Source organism: Salmo salar, unplaced genomic scaffold, assembly GCF_965601325.2.
Source record: "Salmo salar unplaced genomic scaffold, fSalSal1 ptg000587l, whole genome shotgun sequence".
In the NCBI taxonomy this organism is placed as follows: domain Eukaryota; kingdom Metazoa; phylum Chordata; class Actinopteri; order Salmoniformes; family Salmonidae; genus Salmo; species Salmo salar.
In genome coordinates this window covers 1,327,697-1,347,012 of record NW_027675427.1, presented here as the reverse complement: position 1 = coordinate 1,347,012, position 19,316 = coordinate 1,327,697, and the positions used below count along the sequence as shown (strand labels likewise).

The 19,316-nt window shown below is 38.7% G+C and overlaps 1 protein-coding gene across 1 annotated transcript; it reads left to right on the top strand.

Annotated features, from left to right (window-relative positions):
* Positions 1-4,506: 4,506 nt before the first annotated feature.
* On the top strand, positions 4,507-13,741 carry LOC145876392 (uncharacterized). The gene is made up of 2 exons (XM_082972172.1): positions 4,507-4,527; positions 12,802-13,741. Exons 1-2 carry the CDS (start codon positions 4,507-4,509, stop codon positions 13,729-13,731), a joined length of 951 nt encoding a protein of 316 aa, XP_082828298.1. The 3' UTR covers positions 13,732-13,741.
* Positions 13,742-19,316: the final 5,575 nt, after the last annotated feature.

Here is a 19,316-nt window from a genome sequence, read left to right as displayed (position 1 = left end):
CAGTTTAAGGAGCTTGTTTAAAAAATTACAAGTAATATGATTATTGTGGGAGATGTTTGTGTATATTGTGTATATAGGGAAGGAATATATGGGAAGGTGTTTCACCTGAGCTGGCTTGTCCATCTCGTTGGTAGGAAGGTGTTTTACCTGAGCTGGTCCAGGTTCTATTTAAGAGTGTCTGGCCCAGTGCTCCAGTTGTCTTGATACATGTGGAGAGTCAACACCTTTAGTTGCTCCACCTTTTTGGTTTGCTTCCTGTCTTTAAGTTTGGTGTGGGTTTTTCTTTTGTTTGTCTCTTCTTGGGCAGATTTAGTGGGTCTCATGGTGGGTGTCTTTTATGTCCCAGTTGTTGTTACTAGTCAACTTTCAGTGGACACCCCCATAGTGTCTTTCAGAGCCCCTCCTAAAAACATGCTTATATTTTGTGTTGGATGTTGCATCCAATTAATATTTTAATCAATGGATTTTCCTTAGAATGCTAATTCGTCTTTCAGTTGTTAATCTTATGTTTGTTGTGGTAAATATTTCTGTTTATTTTCATTGTTTTATTTTTTTTCCTGTGAAGCATCCATGTCTGAAATGTGCTGTATAAATAAAGCTTGATTTGAACATATTGCAAAAGAAATTAACCCAATGACTGACAATCAACAGACTCTTGCTAAACCAATACGTATCTTGGTCCATCTTATTATGAAAAAAGTATAAATTCAGTAAATCTCCCACTATGTTAAAATAGTGCTGGTCTGTACATTTAGTATCACTTTTCAACCAACCTAGTGCATTTGTTGAAGATAAATGTTTAATTCAACAATACGTCAAAGGATTCAACTACTGCAAACCGAAACAAACAAATGGATCAACCAGATCAATCCCACTTTTCCAGCCTGCTGAAGGCGTGGTGGAGTGGTAAACACCACCCCCGGCTCTACCAGGGGCTTGAAGTGGTCTCCCACAGCTCTGCTTATGTCATGTTCTGTGGCCTTGCTGTTCCATTTATTTACTGTCCCTGCAACACAGAAACACATTTAGTCATATTATATAAAACACTCAAAGTAATGGATATGGAGCATCTACAGCCTCAGTTACACCTGGCACCTACATGTGACTTCTGTCATCCGATCACTCCAAGCTGCATTAGGTTCAGATCTACCAGGAAGGGCCTTTGACATAGTCTGGACACAGTCAGACCACTAAATATGCATAAGCAATGTAAAGAGATGGGGTGAATGAGTGGGGAAAATACATTCTACACAAATTACCTTCATAATAAATCAAATCTTATTGGTCACATACAGGGGTTCAGCAGATGTTATTGTGGGTGTAGCGAAATGCTTGTCCTAGTTCCCACAGTGCTGCAATATCTAACAATTTCACAACAAATACCTAATACACACAAATCTAAGTAATGGAATAAGAATATATAAATATATGGACGAGCAATGTCAGAGCTGCATAGACAGATACAGTAGAATAGAATACAGTATATACATATGAGATGAGTAATACATAGACAGATACAGTAGAATAGTATAGAATACAGTATATACATATGAGATGAGTAATACATAGACTAAGATACAGTAGAATAGTGTAGAATACAGTATATACATATGAGATGAGTAATGCCAGATATGTAAACATTATTAAAGTGACTAATGATTTCAAGTCTGTGTTTGTAGGCAGCAGCCTCTGTGTTAGTGATGCTATTTAACAGTCTGATGGCCTTGAGATTGAAAAACAGCTTCTGTCTCTCGGTCCCTGCTTTGATGCACCTGTACTGACCTCGCCTTCTGGATGATAGCAGGCTGAACAGGCAGTGGCTCGGGTAATAACAAAGAACAAATGTGTGTGTCTGAGGGGAAATTAACTTTCATACAGCCAAAAGGGGTGAGAAATTACACCAATATCAGTGGACAATTTGAACTAATGTTAATAAACATGGATGATGGAACATATTCCCTTTTGCTGACTTGATGGCTATTTAAACCTCTCTAGGGTACGTAGGACGGTAGCCTCCCACCTGGCCAACATCCAGTGAAGTGCAGGGCACCAAATTCAAACTACAGAATTGTAAATACACTGCTCAAAAAAATAAAGGGAACACTTAAACAACACATCCTAGATCTGAATGAAATAAATAATCTTATTAAATACTTTCTTCTTTACATAGTTGAATGTGCTGACAACAAAATCACACAAAAATAATCAATGGAAATCCAATTTATCAACCCATGGAGGTCTGGATTTGGAGTCACACTCAAAATTAAAGTGGAAAACCACACTACAGGCTGATCCAACTTTGATGTAATGTCCTTAAAACAAGTCAAAATGAGGCTCAGTAGTGTGTGTGGCCTCCACGTGCCTGTATGACCTCCCTACAACGCCTGGGCATGCTCCTGATGAGGTGGCGGATGGTCTCCTGAGGGATCTCCTCCCAGACCTGGACTAAAGCATCCGCCAACTCCTGGACAGTCTGTGGTGCAACGTGGCGTTGGTGGATGAAGCGAGACATGATGTCCCAGATGTGCTCAATTGGATTCAGGTCTGGGGAACGGGCGGGCCAGTCCATAGCATCAATGCCTTCCTCTTGCAGGAACTGCTGACACACTCCAGCCACATGAGGTCTAGCATTGTCTTGCATTAGGAGGAACCCAGGGACAACCGCACCAGCATATGGTCTCACAAGGGGTCTGAGGATCTCATCTCGGTACCTAATGGCAGTCAGGCTACCTCTGGCGAGCACATGGAGGGCTGTGCGGCCCCCCAAAGAAATGCCACCCCACACCATGACTGACCCACCGCCAAACCGGTCATGCTGGAGGATGTTGCAGGCAGCAGAACGTTCTCCACGGCGTCTCCAGACTGTCACGTCTGTCACATGTGCTCAGTGTGAACCTGCTTTCATCTGTGAAGAGCACAGGGCGCCAGTGGCGAATTTGCCAATCTTGGTGTTCTCTGGCAAATGCCAAACGTCCTGCACGGTGTTGGGCTGTAAGCACAACCCCCACCTGTGGACATCGAGCCCTCATACCACCCTCATGGAGTCTGTTTCTGACCGTTTGAGCAGACACATGCACATTTGTGGCCTGCTGGAGGTCATTTTGCAGGGCTCTGGCAGTGCTCCTCCTGCTCCTCCTTGCACAAAGGTGGAGGTAGCGGTCCTGCTGCTGGGTTGTTGCCCTCCTACGGCCTCCTCCACGTCTCCTGATGTACTGGCCTGTCTCCTGGTAGCGCCTCCATGCTCTGGACACTACGCTGACAGACACAGCAAACCTTCTTGCCACAGCTCGCATTGATGTGCCATCCTGGATGAGCTGCACTACCTGAGCCACTTGTGTGGGTTGTAGACTCCGTCTCATGCTACCACTAGAGTGAAAGCACCGCCAGCATTCAAAAGTGACCAAAACATCAGCCAGGAAGCATAGGAACTGAGAAGTAGTCTGTGGTTACCACCTGCAGAACCACTCCTTTATTGGGGGTGTCTTGCTAATTGCCTATAATTTCCACCTGTTGTCTATTCCATTTGCACAACAGCATGTGAAATTTATTGTCAATCAGTGTTGCTTCCTAAGTGGACAGTTTGATTTCACAGAAGTGTGATTGACTTGGAGTTACATTGTTAAGTGTTCCCTTTATTTTTTTGAGCAGTATATTTAACATTCTTGAAAATACACATGCAATATGTCAAATTTAAGCTTGACTTCTTGTTAATCCAGCCACGGTGTCATATTTCAAAAAAGGCTTTACGGTGAAAGCAAACCATGCGATTATCTGAGGACAGCACCCCATCAAACAAACACAGACAATCATATTTCAGACCGCCCGGCGCGACACAAAACTCAGAAACAACGATATAATTCATGCCTTACCTTTGAAGATCTTCTTCTGTTGGCACTCCAATATGTCACATAAACATAACAAATGGTCATTTTGTTCGATTAATTCCATCGTTATATCTCCAAAATGTCCATTTATTTGGCGCGTTTGATCCAGAAAAACATTGGTTCCAACTCGCACAACATGACTACAAAATATCTAATAAGTTACCTGTAATCTTTCTGCAGTGATACTCCATCACATCTGGTTTGCACTTAGTGTGACTATCATTTGTTTTTCAACAGGACAATGACCCAACACACCTCCAGGCTGTGTAAGGGCTATTTGACCAAGAAGGAGAGTGATGGAGTGCTGCATCAGATGACCTGGCCTCCACAATCACCCGACCTCAACCCAATTGAGATGGTTTGGGATGAGTTGGACCGCAGAGAAGGAAAAGAAGGAAAAGCAGCCAACAAGTGCTCAGCATATGTTGGAACTCCTTCAAGACTGTTGGAAAAGCATTCCTGATGAATTCCTCATGAAGCAGGTTGAGAGAATGCCAATAGTGTTATTGTTGTCATTATTATTGTACAATGTAGAAAATAGTTTAAAAAAATATGTAAAAAATGGAATGAGTGTGTCCAAAATGTTAGTCCAACTAGTCTCCCACTGTTTAACCAGAATAACATGAGTTGTGTCCTTCAGACTGTTAGTCCATAATAAACTAGTCTCCCACTGTTTAACCAGAATAACATAAATTGTGTCCTTTAGACTGTTAGTCTATAATCAACTAGTCTCTCACTGTTTAACCAGAATAACATGAGTTGTGTCCTTTAGACTGTTAGTCCATAATCATATTCAGCTACTTAGATGTCATGTATTGTCATGTTCTCTATAATGAAACATCACCACTGTAGATGTCATGTATTGTCATGTTATGTTCTCTATAATGAAACATCACCACTGTAGATGTCATGTATTGTTATGTTCTCTATAATGAAACATCACCACTGTAGATGTCATGTATTGTCATGTTCTCTATAATGAAACATCACCACTGTAGATGTCATGTATTGTTATGTCATGTTCTCTATAATGAAACATCACCACTGTAGATGTCATGTATTGTCATGTTCTCTATAATGAAACATCACCACTGTAGATGTCATGTATTGTTATGTTCTCTATAATGAAACATCACCACTGTAGATGTCATGTATTGTTATGTTATGTTCTCTATAATGAAACATCACCACTGTAGATGTCATGTATTGTCATGTTATGTTCTCTATAATGAAACATCACCACTGTAGATGTCATGTATTGTCATGTTATGTTCTCTATAATGAAACATCACCACTGTAGATGTCATGTATTGTTATGTTCTCTATAATGAAACATCACCACTGTAGATGTCATGTATTGTCATGTTCTCTATAATGAAACATCACCACTGTAGATGTCATGTATTGTTATGTTCTCTATAATGAAACATCACCACTGTAGATGTCATGTATTGTCATGTTCTCTATAATGAAACATCACCACTGTAGATGTCATGTATTGTTATGTCATGTTCTCTATAATGAAACATCACCACTGTAGATGTCATGTATTGTTATGTTCTCTATAATGAAACATCACCACTGTAGATGTCATGTATTGTCATGTTCTCTATAATGAAACATCACCACTGTAGATGTCATGTATTGTTATGTTCTCTATAATGAAACATCACCACTGTAGATGTCATGTATTGTTATGTCATGTTCTCTATAATGAAACATCACCACTGTAGATGTCATGTATTGTTATGTCATGTTCTCTATAATGAAACATCACCACTGTAGATGTCATGTATTGTTATGTTATGTTCTCTATAATGAAACATCACCACTGTAGATGTCATGTATTGTCATGTTATGTTCTCTATAATGAAACATCACCACTGTAGATGTCATGTATTGTTATGTCATGTTCTCTATAATGAAACATCACCACTGTAGATGTCATGTATTGTTATGTTCTCTATAATGAAACATCACCACTGTAGATGTCATGTATTGTCATGTTCTCTATAATGAAACATCACCACTGTAGATGTCATGTATTGTTATGTCATGTTCTCTATAATGAAACATCACCACTGTAGATGTCATGTATTGTTATGTTCTCTATAATGAAACATCACCACTGTAGATGTCATGTATTGTTATGTTCTCTATAATGAAACATCACCACTGTAGATGTCATGTATTGTCATGTTCTCTATAATGAAACATCACCACTGTAGATGTCATGTATTGTCATGTTATGTTCTCTATAATGAAACATCACCACTGTAGATGTCATGTATTGTCATGTTATGTTCTCTATAATGAAACATCACCACTGTAGATGTCATGTATTGTCATGTTCTCTATAATGAAACATCACCACTGTAGATGTCATGTATTGTCATGTCATGTTCTCTATAATGAAACATCACCACTGTAGATGTCATGTATTGTTATGTTATGTTCTCTATAATGAAACATCACCACTGTAGATGTCATGTATTGTCATGTTCTCTATAATGAAACATCACCACTGTAGATGTCATGTATTGTCATGTTATGTTCTCTATAATGAAACATCACCACTGTAGATGTCATGTATTGTCATGTTATGTTCTCTATAATGAAACATCACCACTGTAGATGTCATGTATTGTTATGTCATGTTCTCTATAATGAAACATCACCACTGTAGATGTCATGTATTGTCATGTCATGTTCTCTATAATGAAACATCACCACTGTAGATGTCATGTATTGTTATGTTATGTTCTCTATAATGAAACATCACCACTGTAGATGTCATGTATTGTCATGTCATGTTCTCTATAATGAAACATCACCACTGTAGATGTCATGTATTGTCATGTTCTCTATAATGAAACATCACCACTGTAGATGTCATGTATTGTCATGTTCTCTATAATGAAACATCACCACTGTAGATGTCATGTATTGTCATGTTCTCTATAATGAAACATCACCACTGTAGATGTCATGTATTGTCATGTCATGTTCTCTATAATGAAACATCACCACTGTAGATGTCATGTATTGTTATGTTATGTTCTCTATAATGAAACATCACCACTGTAGATGTCATGTATTGTCATGTTCTCTATAATGAAACATCACCACTGTAGATGTCATGTATTGTTATGTTCTCTATAATGAAACATCACCACTGTAGATGTCATGTATTGTCATGTTATGTTCTCTATAATGAAACATCACCACTGTAGATGTCATGTATTGTTATGTTATGTTCTCTATAATGAAACATCACCACTGTAGATGTCATGTATTGTCATGTTATGTTCTCTATAATGAAACATCACCACTGTAGATGTCATGTATTGTCATGTTATGTTCTCTATAATGAAACATCACCACTGTAGATGTCATGTATTGTTATGTTATGTTCTCTATAATGAAACATCACCACTGTAGATGTCATGTATTGTTATGTCATGTTCTCTATAATGAAACATCACCACTGTAGATGTCATGTATTGTCATGTTCTCTATAATGAAACATCACCACTGTAGATGTCATGTATTGTCATGTTCTCTATAATGAAACATCACCACTGTAGATGTCATGTATTGTCATGTCATGTTCTCTATAATGAAACATCACCACTGTAGATGTCATGTATTGTCATGTCATGTTCTCTATAATGAAACATCACCACTGTAGATGTCATGTATTGTTATGTCATGTTCTCTATAATGAAACATCACCACTGTAGATGTCATGTATTGTCATGTCATGTTCTCTATAATGAAACATCACCACTGTAGATGTCATGTATTGTTATGTCATGTTCTCTATAATGAAACATCACCACTGTAGATGTCATGTATTGTTATGTTATGTTCTCTATAATGAAACATCACCACTGTAGATGTCATGTATTGTTATGTTATGTTCTCTATAATGAAACATCACCACTGTAGATGTCATGTATTGTCATGTTCTCTATAATGAAACATCACCACTGTAGATGTCATGTATTGTTATGTTATGTTCTCTATAATGAAACATCACCACTGTAGATGTCATGTATTGTCATGTTATGTTCTCTATAATGACACATCACCACTGTAGATGTCATGTATTGTTATGTCATGTTCTCTATAATGAAACATCACCACTGTAGATGTCATGTATTGTTATGTTCTCTATAATGAAACATCACCACTGTAGATGTCATGTATTGTTATGTTCTCTATAATGAAACATCACCACTGTAGATGTCATGTATTGTTATGTTATGTTCTCTATAATGAAACATCACCACTGTAGATGTCATGTATTGTTATGTTCTCTATAATGAAACATCACCACTGTAGATGTCATGTATTGTCATGTCATGTTCTCTATAATGAAACATCACCACTGTAGATGTCATGTATTGTTATGTTATGTTCTCTATAATGAAACATCACCACTGTAGATGTCATGTATTGTCATGTTATGTTCTCTATAATGAAACATAACCACTGTAGATGTCATGTATTGTTATGTTATGTTCTCTATAATGAAACATCACCACTGTAGATGTCATGTATTGTTATGTCATGTTCTCTATAATGAAACATCACCACTGTAGATGTCATGTATTGTCATGTTCTCTATAATGAAACATCACCAAGTGAAATAAAGTTGATCAGATATTCTTAATAGACATTAAATAAAAAATGGTTGTTCAGAAATCATTAATTATCATGTTGCTCTGATGAAATGAACTAAATATTTCACAATCATTACCACTGCTGATATTCACAGAGAATAATTACAAGGATCATATTTCACAATCATTCCCACTGCTGATATTCACAGAGAATAATTACAAGGATCATATTTCACAATCATTCCCACTGCTGATATTCACAGAGAATAGTTACAAGGATCATATTTCACAATCATTCCCACTGCTGATATTCACAGAGAATAATTACAAGGATCATATTTCACAATCATTACCACTGCTGATATTCACAGAGAATAGTTACAAGGATCATATTTCTCAGCTGCATTGACCTGCAGACATCAGACACCACCTCTCCCTTATGCACATGTGACTGAAATGGAACCAATCACAAAAATCCCTGACACAGCTTTGATGGCCCAATAAAAACGAAACTGCACGTTTCTGCCAGCCAATGGGATAATTCCAGTGCAGTACATGTGTAGAGGGGTAATTCCAATTCAGGAAGTTCCTACCGTTTAACTTTTTGTCTGAACATTATAATATACATTTTACTCAACTGCGTTACCCACTCCAGTCAGCAGATGGCGGTCTGGGAATTTAAGGTAATGTTGTTGGTGTGACGTAAAATCTAGTGGACGGAACGCTTCGTTCAACAGCAACAACAGTTAGTCAGCCACCTCGGTAGCTTGCTAGACAAAATAGCCAAACCAATAAAGCTCTTTAGATGCTTTCGTGTATATTAGCCACTGTGTTTTAAACCCACTTCTGTCGTCTAGTTAGTTATCCGATTTAATTTCATATTTACGGTGTTGTTGTTATTATTCAGCTAGCGGGCTGGTTAAGTTAGCATTAGCCTAGCTAGCTAACATCTCCGACCATGCGGTCACTGAGCTACTCTCCTGCTAAAGAAGATGAGGACATCACAGTAAAACAAGAAGTGGAGGGTGAGGCCGTTACTCTGAAAGAAGAAGAGAAAGACGTTTCAGTAAAAGAAGAGGAAGATGCGTTCAGAGTGAAAGAGGAGGAGGATGTTACTGTAAAAGAAGAGGAGGAAGATGCAGTTTATGGAGTGGAAGAGGAGGGGGAGATGACTGTCACATCGAAAAAGGAAGAAGAGGAGGAAACTGTATATCTGGGCCCGGTTTCCCAAAGGCATGTTAAGGCATCCAATGGTTTTAACAATGAACGGGCCCTGATTAACACTAGTAAGTACTGTCTTAAATACAGAGGCACAAACTCTGCAGTTGTTGAACTGATGTGTGGTGTTAAAGGGGAAATCTGCAATTGCTACATCCATATTGTGACTTTATAATTATTAATTTATAGCCATTGATTCTTGAAGAATATAACACATGCCTCATGAGCTTAGTTCAACTGTTGTACCCCATCAGAACCCCCAAAGAAACTTTTTTTACTCCAATGTTTAGAAACAATGTAAACCAACACTGTATAGCCTCAACATGGTTAAAACTATAATGTTGACATCATGGATGGTCAGTCCTTGCATCCATAGGTCAGTCTATGAATTTGAGAGTAGTTACATTTCTCCAGACCCATAATCATCTTATTACCAAAACAGTGGTGGAATGACAGCTTTGTTATTGTATGAACTGCAGATTGGTTGATTGATTGTGTGGCTTTTTTAAAGGGGCAACCTAGTTTTAAAACAGAAACAAAATGGCTGCCCAGAGACTTGGTTTGGTGAACAGCTGAGGGATGGGGGAAGGAGAAATGTAACCACTCTCAAATTCATAGGGACCTCGTCAAGAAGTTCAGACATCTTGGCATAACAGTTATAAGGTGTTGGCATGACAGTCACTGGACCCAGGTTTGAGTTCAGCTCAGGGCCTCCCCCTGAATTCACTACACTATGAATACAAGGACTGGCCATCCATGAGGTCATAATGATAGTTTAACCAGGTTTCTAGGCTATATAGTATATTCTAGAATTCATCCATGATGTTATAATGATAGTTTACCCTGTTTGGGATAGGGGGCAGTATTTTCACGTCCGGATAAAAAACGTACCCGATTTAATCTGGTTACTACTCCTGCCCAGAAACTAGAATATGCATATAATTAGTAGATTTGGATAGAAAACACTCTAAAGTTTCTAAAACTGTTTGAATGGTGTCTGTGAGTATAACAGAACTCATATGGCAGGCAAAAACCTGAGAAGATTCCATACAGGAAGGCCCTGTCTGATAATTTGTTGTCCTTCTGCATCTCTATCGACATTACAGCATCTGTGCTGTAACGTGACACTTTCTAAGGCTTCCATTTGCTCTCTAAAGCCACCAGAAAGTGGAATGGGGTGTCTGCTGTCTCTGGGCAAAGTACAGCAGCTCTGTTTGTGATCAGTCAGCCTGGGGACAGTGAGACTGAGATGCGCGTTCACGAGAATTCAAATTTTTTTTCTTTCAGCCTTCGAATGAATACAACGTTGCCCGGTTGTAATATTATCGCTATTTTACGAGAAAAGTAGCATAAAAATAGATTTTAAACAGCGTTTGATATGTCACAAAAACCAAAACCACAGCTAAATGCAGTACTAACCTTTGATAATCTTCATCAGATGACACTCCTAGGACATTATGTTATACAATACATGCATGTTTTGTTCAATCAAGTTCATATTTATATCAAAAACCAGCTTTTTACATTAGCATGTAAAAAGCCCATAGAGCTTAACTTCGGCGATGTCATTTTCAAAATAGCCTCCAACACTCTACTCAGCAAACTGGATGCAGTCTATCACAGTGCCATCCGTTTTGTCACCAATGCCCCATATACCACCCACCACTGCGACCTGTACGCTCTCGTCGGCTGGCCCTCGCTACATATTCGTCGCCAAACCCACTGGCTCCAGGTCATCTATAAGTCTTTGCTATGTAAAGCTCCGCCTTAACTCAGCTCACTGGTCACCATAGCAACACCCACCCATAGCACACGCTCCAGGAGGTATATCTCACTGGTCATCCCCAAAGCCAACACCTACTTTGGCCGCATTTCCTTCCAGTTCTCTGCTGCCAATGACTGGAACGAATTGCAAAAATCGCTTAACTTGGAGACTTATATCTCCCTCACTAACTTTAAGCATCAGCTATCTGAGCAGCTTACCGATCGCTGCAGCTGTACACAGCCCATCTGTAAATAGTCCATCCAACTGCCTACCTCATCCCCATGTTTTTATTTACTTTTTTGCTCTTTTGCACACCAGTATTTCTACTTGCACATCATCATCTGCACATCTATCTCTCCAGTGTTAAATTGCTAAATTGTAATTACTTCACTACTATGGTCTATTTATTGCCTTGCCTCCGTACTCCATTTGCACACATTGTATGTAGATTTTTCTATTGTGTTATTGACTGTACGTTTGTTTATCCAACGTGTAACTCTGTTGTTTTTTTGTCGCACTGCTTTGCTTTATCTTGGCCAGGTCACAGTTGTAAATGAGAACTTGTTCTCAACTGGCCTACCTGGTTAAATAAATAAATAAAATCTTAACTTTATTGACAACACCCAAATGGATACTGTCATTAACGCGGTTCTTCAATAATTACACATAATTCTTAATGCTTTAGCAAGCATTATATTAAACAGGACATTCAAATATCCTTACAATTTTAATCCAAAGTAGTGTGAAATGTACTCATAAGCAACCTGGAAATGGAGGTTACTCCCCTGAGTTTCCCCCATTCACATTCAGAATACATTGTGAAAAACTAAAATCTTTGCTCACCATTTTTGCTCCAGGCAGATATAGTACATCCATAACTAGTGGTTTCCTCATTAGCAGGGAGGAGTTTCTGCAATCAAATTGCCCTCGTGCCGCAATTTTAGCAAATACAGAAAGGGGCCTATATTGGAGACCAAAAGTCGTCTGGCACACTGCTTAGAGTTTCAACAACATGAATAACTTATTTCTAGCCTACAATAATCTATGTCACTACTAATGTGAAAACAAGACAAAATATGACTATTCTTGCTCATTTTAAGGCAAATGTCAAATAATTTTAACATTTATTACAGACGTCAATTGTTGTCCAACATCATGGCGCGCCGCTGTTGGCATCACCTTTTACAGTGGATTACCGCTGTTGTGGGCCTTTAATCATCTGTCTGACTTTGTTGTTCACACAGGAGAGAGACAGGACTATCGTGGATCCTCTGGGGAGCCTCAACAACCTCATGATGCTGAAGAGGCAGAGAAGAGTCTCTCCACATCAGAACACCTCAAGAAACACCTGCAGAGATCCACAGGGAAGAGAACTCACTGCTGCTCTGACTGTGGGAAGAGATTTACTTCCTCATCAGGGATTAAAATTCATCAGAGAATACACACAGGAGAGAAATATTATAGCTGTGGTCAATGTGGGAAGAGTTTTGGTCAATCTTGCCATCTGACTCAACACAAGAGAATACACACAGGAGAGAAACCTTATAGCTGTGATCAATGTGGGAAGAGTTTTGGTCGATCTGGAGAGCTGACAGTACACCAGAGAACACACACAGGAGAGAAATCTTATAGCTGTGATCAATGTGGGAAGAGTTTTACTACATCTTGCTATCTGACTATACACCAACGAACACACACAGGAGAGAAACCATATAGCTGTGATCAATGTGGGAAGAGTTTTACTACATCTGGCTCTCTGACTTCACACCAGAGAATACACACAGGAGAGAAACCTTATATCTGTGATCAATGTGGGAAGAGTTTTAGTCAATCTAGCTATCTGACAATGCACCAGAGAACGCACAAAGGAGTGAAACCTTATATCTGTGGTCAATGTGGGAAGAGTTTTAGTCAATCTAGCTATCTGACAAAGCACCAGAGAACGCACACAGGAGAGAAATCTTATATCTGTGGTCAATGTGGGAAGAGTTTTAGTCAATCTAGCTATCTGACAATGCACCAGAGAATGCACACAGGAGAGAAACCTTATAGCTGTGATCAATGTGGGAAGAGTTTTAGTCAATCTAGCTATCTGACTATACACCGACGAACACACACAGGAGAGAAACCTTATAGCTGTAATCAATGTGGGAAGAGTTTTGTTTCATCTAGCGGTCTGACAGTACACAAGAGAACACACACAGGAGAGAAATCTTATAGCTGTGACCAGAGATAATCTGATTAAAGACATCTGATCAAACATCAGAAAATACATGAAGGAGTTGTTTCATGATATCAATGAATTAATGTCACAATGTACAATGTTTAAACATTGTAGAAGGAGTATTTTAATGATGTCACAATGTAGAACCCTAAACGTTTGTCCCCTGTTCTATTGATTTCAACATGATATGGATATTAGCCTCAGGGGGAAAATCCAGGCTCTGAAATGGAAGAGTACTATTTATGTGATTTAACAAAAAGTGACTAACACAAAAAGAGCTGTTACACTTACCATGTTGGTGACCCACTTGAATCAAAATGCAACACTTCAACATGTATCTGGCTGTTTTCTACAAATTGTCCTCTAACCAGGGATGTACACATTATTCCCAGATTCCGTGTGGTTTTTGAGCTGTTAGTTTTAACAGGACTTGCAACCTCATCTCCCTCCTCTCGCACAATTGATTTCAACATGATATCGATGAGTGATGACAAATAAGTGTTGCGTTCCTTTGTTTAGTGACCCCTAAGTTTAAATTCATCACTCCAAAATGTAGCTGACTGTCTTCTGCATGTTGTCCTCTAGTCAGTGAGGTAAAATATATCTCCATTTCCATGTGTTTTTTTAGTTGTGTTAGTTTCAACATCACGTACAACCTGATTTCACCCCTAATCGATATCAGTGATTTATTGCTGCTTGCGCAGTTTTATAAAGGTGCTTGTTTAAAAAAAAATCCAAGTAATATGATTATTGTGGCAGATGTTTGTGTAAATAGGCACATGTTATGTTTAGGTTTTCAATTTATCACAAACAGTTTTTGCATATTGGTTATTGATTTGGACACATTAAAACTGTGTTTTGACATCGGGGATATCCCACCCAGCAAAATGTCATTGAAAAGACTTTGAAAATAAGACTATGCAACCAAATATTTAATATTTACATTTCATGTGACATTTAGTAATCATAATTATTTATGTAACCAACTGACAATTTTTGGTACAATTATATTGACATTGTTGCCCTGCTTTTATAATATCAGGGTTAATTCTCAGATGTGCCAACCCAAATGTACTAGAGCATGACATTGGGGACTGGGCCCCGATCCAACAACATGCCTATCTAGTGAACCCTGAATAGAGAGAGAAGCTCTGCAGTGAGGTGGAAAGTTACTATGGATATTGCAGGAGTTTCCTCTTGAAATCAGACATGTCAGTGGTGAGGACAACTTGGTTGCTGATTGTCTCAAGGGTGGGCAGTTAAAAAGTTGAGTGTTTTGTGTTTAGCCAGTGTGTTGCCATGGATCACAATTTATTTTGACTGCACGGTTTTCCGTATTGGAGATGAGTTTTGTTTGGGCTCGTTCCAAGGGGATGAGAGTTCTAGAAGCTAGTGAGTTTTAGGAAGATGAGAGTTCTAGAAGCTAGTGGGGAGAATATATATATTTTTTCTTGTTTATAATTGTTGACAGCCAGTAGACACCATGTTTATATTGGTGAAGGTGAAGCATTGTACTTGATTATAATGTGAAATAGAAGTTATTTTCAACTAGTAGAAAGAGGAGGAAGGGAAGCGCTACTAAGGTACACAATAGTAAATGTTGGTAGACAGAAGGTGCTCTTTGGTAAAAGGGGTGAGTAGGTCATCAAATAGAAAGGAGGACCAAGACACTCTTCATATAATTGATTAAAATGCCTTTATTAGTATGGCAGGTTCAATAGAAACAATGTTTTAAAAAAAATCCAACGCGTTTCGGCTGCATGGCCTTCGTCAGGGAGTACAAAGAAATGATACAATGTCCTCTTTTTAACAGCTTTTCCAATCAGCCCTAATTGGAGAGGGAGTGGTTACAAAATTGATTGGACACACCTAGTAAGCAATACTATACACATTAAAAAGTGAAACACTGTGGCTGTGTCATCACAAAAAAGGAAAGGTAATACAACTCCAAGCTAGAGGCACTAGAACACCCAGCAAGGTAGTTCCAACCCTAAACATGTCTGGGAGAGAAGTCAAGAACAAGAAAGCAATCTATTCCCTAGTACACTTGAACCCAACAAAACATGAACAATAGTCTAAACATAGCTGAGGGCAATTGAGAAGAAAGACCACTAGATGACAGCAAATGGACCTATCACAACCCTACAGGAATGGACCTATCACAACCCTACAGGAAGGGTGAGAAATCCATATCTTCATGTAAACCAGGGTATTTAGTGGCCTGTAGTTTGTAAATCCATATCTTCATGTAAACCAGGGTATTTAGTGGCTTGTAGTTTGTAAATCCATATCTTCATGTAAACAAATGTACTTAGTGGCCTGTAGTTTGTAAATCCATATCTTCATTTAAACCCGGGTATTTAGTGGCCTGTAGTTTGTAAATCCATATCTTCATGTAAACCAGGGTATTTAGTGGCTTGTAGTTTGTAAATCCATATCTTCATGTAAACCAGGGTATTTAGTGGCTTGTAGTTTGTAAATCCATATCTTCATGTAAACCAGGGTATTTAGTGGCCTGTAGTTTGTAAATCCATATCTTCATGTAAACCAGGGTATTTAGTGGCTTGTAGTTTGTAAATCCATATCTTCATGTAAACCAGGGTATTTAGTGGCCTGTAGTTTGTAAATCCATATCTTCATGTAAACCAGGGTATTTAGTGGCCTGTAGTTTGTAAATCCATATCTTCATGTAAACCAGGGTATTTAGTGGCTTGTAGTTTGTAAATCCATATCTTCATGTAAACCAGGGTATTTAGTGGCCTGTAGTTTGTAAATCCATATCTTCATGTAAACCAGGGTATTTAGTGGCTTGTAGTTTGTAAATCCATATCTTCATGTAAACCAGGGTATTTAGTGGCTTGTAGTTTGTAAATCCATATCTTCATGTAAACCAGGGTATTTAGTGGCTTGTAGTTTGTAAATCCATATCTTCATGTAAACCAGGGTATTTAGTGGCCTGTAGTTTGTAAATCCATATCTTCATGTAAACCAGGGTATTTAGTGGCTTGTAGTTTGTAAATCCATATCTTCATGTAAACCAGGGTATTTAGTGGCTTGTAGTTTGTAAATCCATATCTTCATGTAAACCAGGGTATTTAGTGGCCTGTAGTTTGTAAATCCATATCTTCATGTAAACCAGGGTATTTAGTGGCCTGTAGTTTGTAAATCCATATCTTCATGTAAACCAGGGTATTTAGTGGCCTGTAGTTTGTAAATCCATATCTTCATGTAAACCAGTGTATTTAGTGGCCTGTAGTTTGTAAATCCATATCTTCATGTAAACCAGGGTATTTAGTGGCCTGTAGTTTGTAAATCCATATCTTCATGTAAACCAGGGTATTTAGTGGCCTGTAGTTTGTAAATCCATATCTTCATGTAAACCAGGGTATTTAGTGGCCTGTAGTTTGTAAATCCATATCTTCATGTAAACCAGGGTATTTAGTGGCCTGTAGTTTGTAAATCCATATCTTCATGTAAACCAGGGTATTTAGTGGCTTGTAGTTTGTAAATCCATATCTTCATGTAAACCAGGGTATTTAGTGGCCTGTAGTTTGTAAATCCATATCTTCATGTAAACCAGGGTATTTAGTGGCCTGTAGTTTGTAAATCCATATCTTCATGTAAACCAGGGTATTTAGTGGCCTGTAGTTTGTAAATCCATATCTTCATGTAAACCAGGGTATTTAGTGGCCTGTAGTTTGTAAATCCATATCTTCATTTAAACCAGGGTATTTAGTGGCCTGTAGTTTGTAAATCCATATCTTCATGTAAACCAGGGTATTTAGTGGCCTGTAGTTTGTAAATCCATATCTTCATGTAAACCAGGGTATTTAGTGGCCTGTAGTTTGTAAATCCATATCTTCATGTAAACCAGGGTATTTAGTGGCTTGTAGTTTGTAAATCCATATCTTCATGTAAACCAGGGTATTTAGTGGCCTGTAGTTTGTAAATCCATATCTTCATGTAAACCAGGGTATTTAGTGGCCTGTAGTTTGTAAATCCATATCTTCATGTAAACCAGGGTATTTAGTGGCCTGTAGTTTGTAAATCCATATCTTCATGTAAACCAGGGTATTTAGTGGCCTGTAGTTTGTAAATCCATATCTTCATGTAAACCAGGGTATTTAGTGGCCTGTAGTTTGTAAATCCATATCTTCATGTAAACCAGGGTATTTAGTGGCCTGTAGTTTGTAAATCCATATCTTCATGTAAACCAGGGTATTTAGTGGCCTGTAGTTTGTAAATCCATATCTTCATGTAAACCAGGGTATTTAGTGGCCTGTAGTTTGTAAATCCATATCTTCATGTAAACCAGGGTATTTAGTGGCCTGTAGTTTGTAAATCCATATCTTCATGTAAACCAGGGTATTTAGTGGCCTGTAGTTTGTAAATCCATATCTTCATGTAAACCAGGGTATTTAGTGGCCTGTAGTTTGTAAATCCATATCTTCATGTAAACCAGGGTATTTAGTGGCCTGTAGTTTGTAAATCCATATCTTCATGTAAACCAGGGTATTTAGTGGCCTGTAGTTTGTAAATCCCAAAACTTTCCCTTTGGTTTAACTGTTTAAGACGGTCCCCTTTTCTAATAGAGGCCGGAATGTGATCAATACCCACAAAATACAGTACTGAAGCAGAGAACATTAAAATAATCATTCAAAATAATTGGGGAATTATCCAAAGTGATACTCTACTACGCCAAGTCTTTCCTGAGCCACCAGTCATAAGCTTTAAAAGATGTCCTACCCTAAATGATAAATTAGTACACAGTTATCTTCCGGGTGACTCTCAAAAAACTTGGCTTGACCACAAACCCAAGGGCTCTTTTAAATATAACCACTGCAGAAATATTGCACAGGAAAAGTATTTTGTAGACACAGCTTCCAAAATGGAGTATTACGTCAAGCATTTCATTAACTGCAAAACCACTCATGTCATTTATAGATTGGAATGTCCACAGTGCAAGGTGTTCTACATTGGACGGACAAAGAGACGCCTTCAAGACCGCCTAGCGGAACACAAGTACGCCATACGGGTAGGCAATGACGACTACCCCATGGCAAGGCACTATAAGTCCTTACACCAAGGCAACCCTGCCTCCCTCTCTTCGCCCCAACCCGGGCTCAAACCAGGGACCCTTGCACACATCAACAACTGACACCCCACGAAGCAACGTTACCCATCGCGCCACAAAAGCCGCGGACCTTGCAACGCAAGGGGAAACCCTACTTCAAGTCTCAGAGCGAGTGACGTCACCGATTGAAACACTATTAGCGCGCACCACCGCTAACTAGCTAGCCATTTCACATCGGTTACACCTACAAGCTGTGGGTATTGATCACATTCCGGCCTCTATTAGAAAAGGGGACCGTCTTAAACAGTTAAACCAAAGGGAAAGTTTTGGGATTAAATATTTATGTCCCCTTAGTGGTTCATCACGTCAGCAAAAGGGAATATGTTCCATTTATGTTTATTTAGTGCAAATTGTCCACTGGTATTGCTGTATGAAAGTGAATTTCCCCCCAGGCATACATACATGTTCTTTGTTATTACCCGAGCCACTGCCTGTTCACCCCGCTATCATTTAGAAGGCGAGA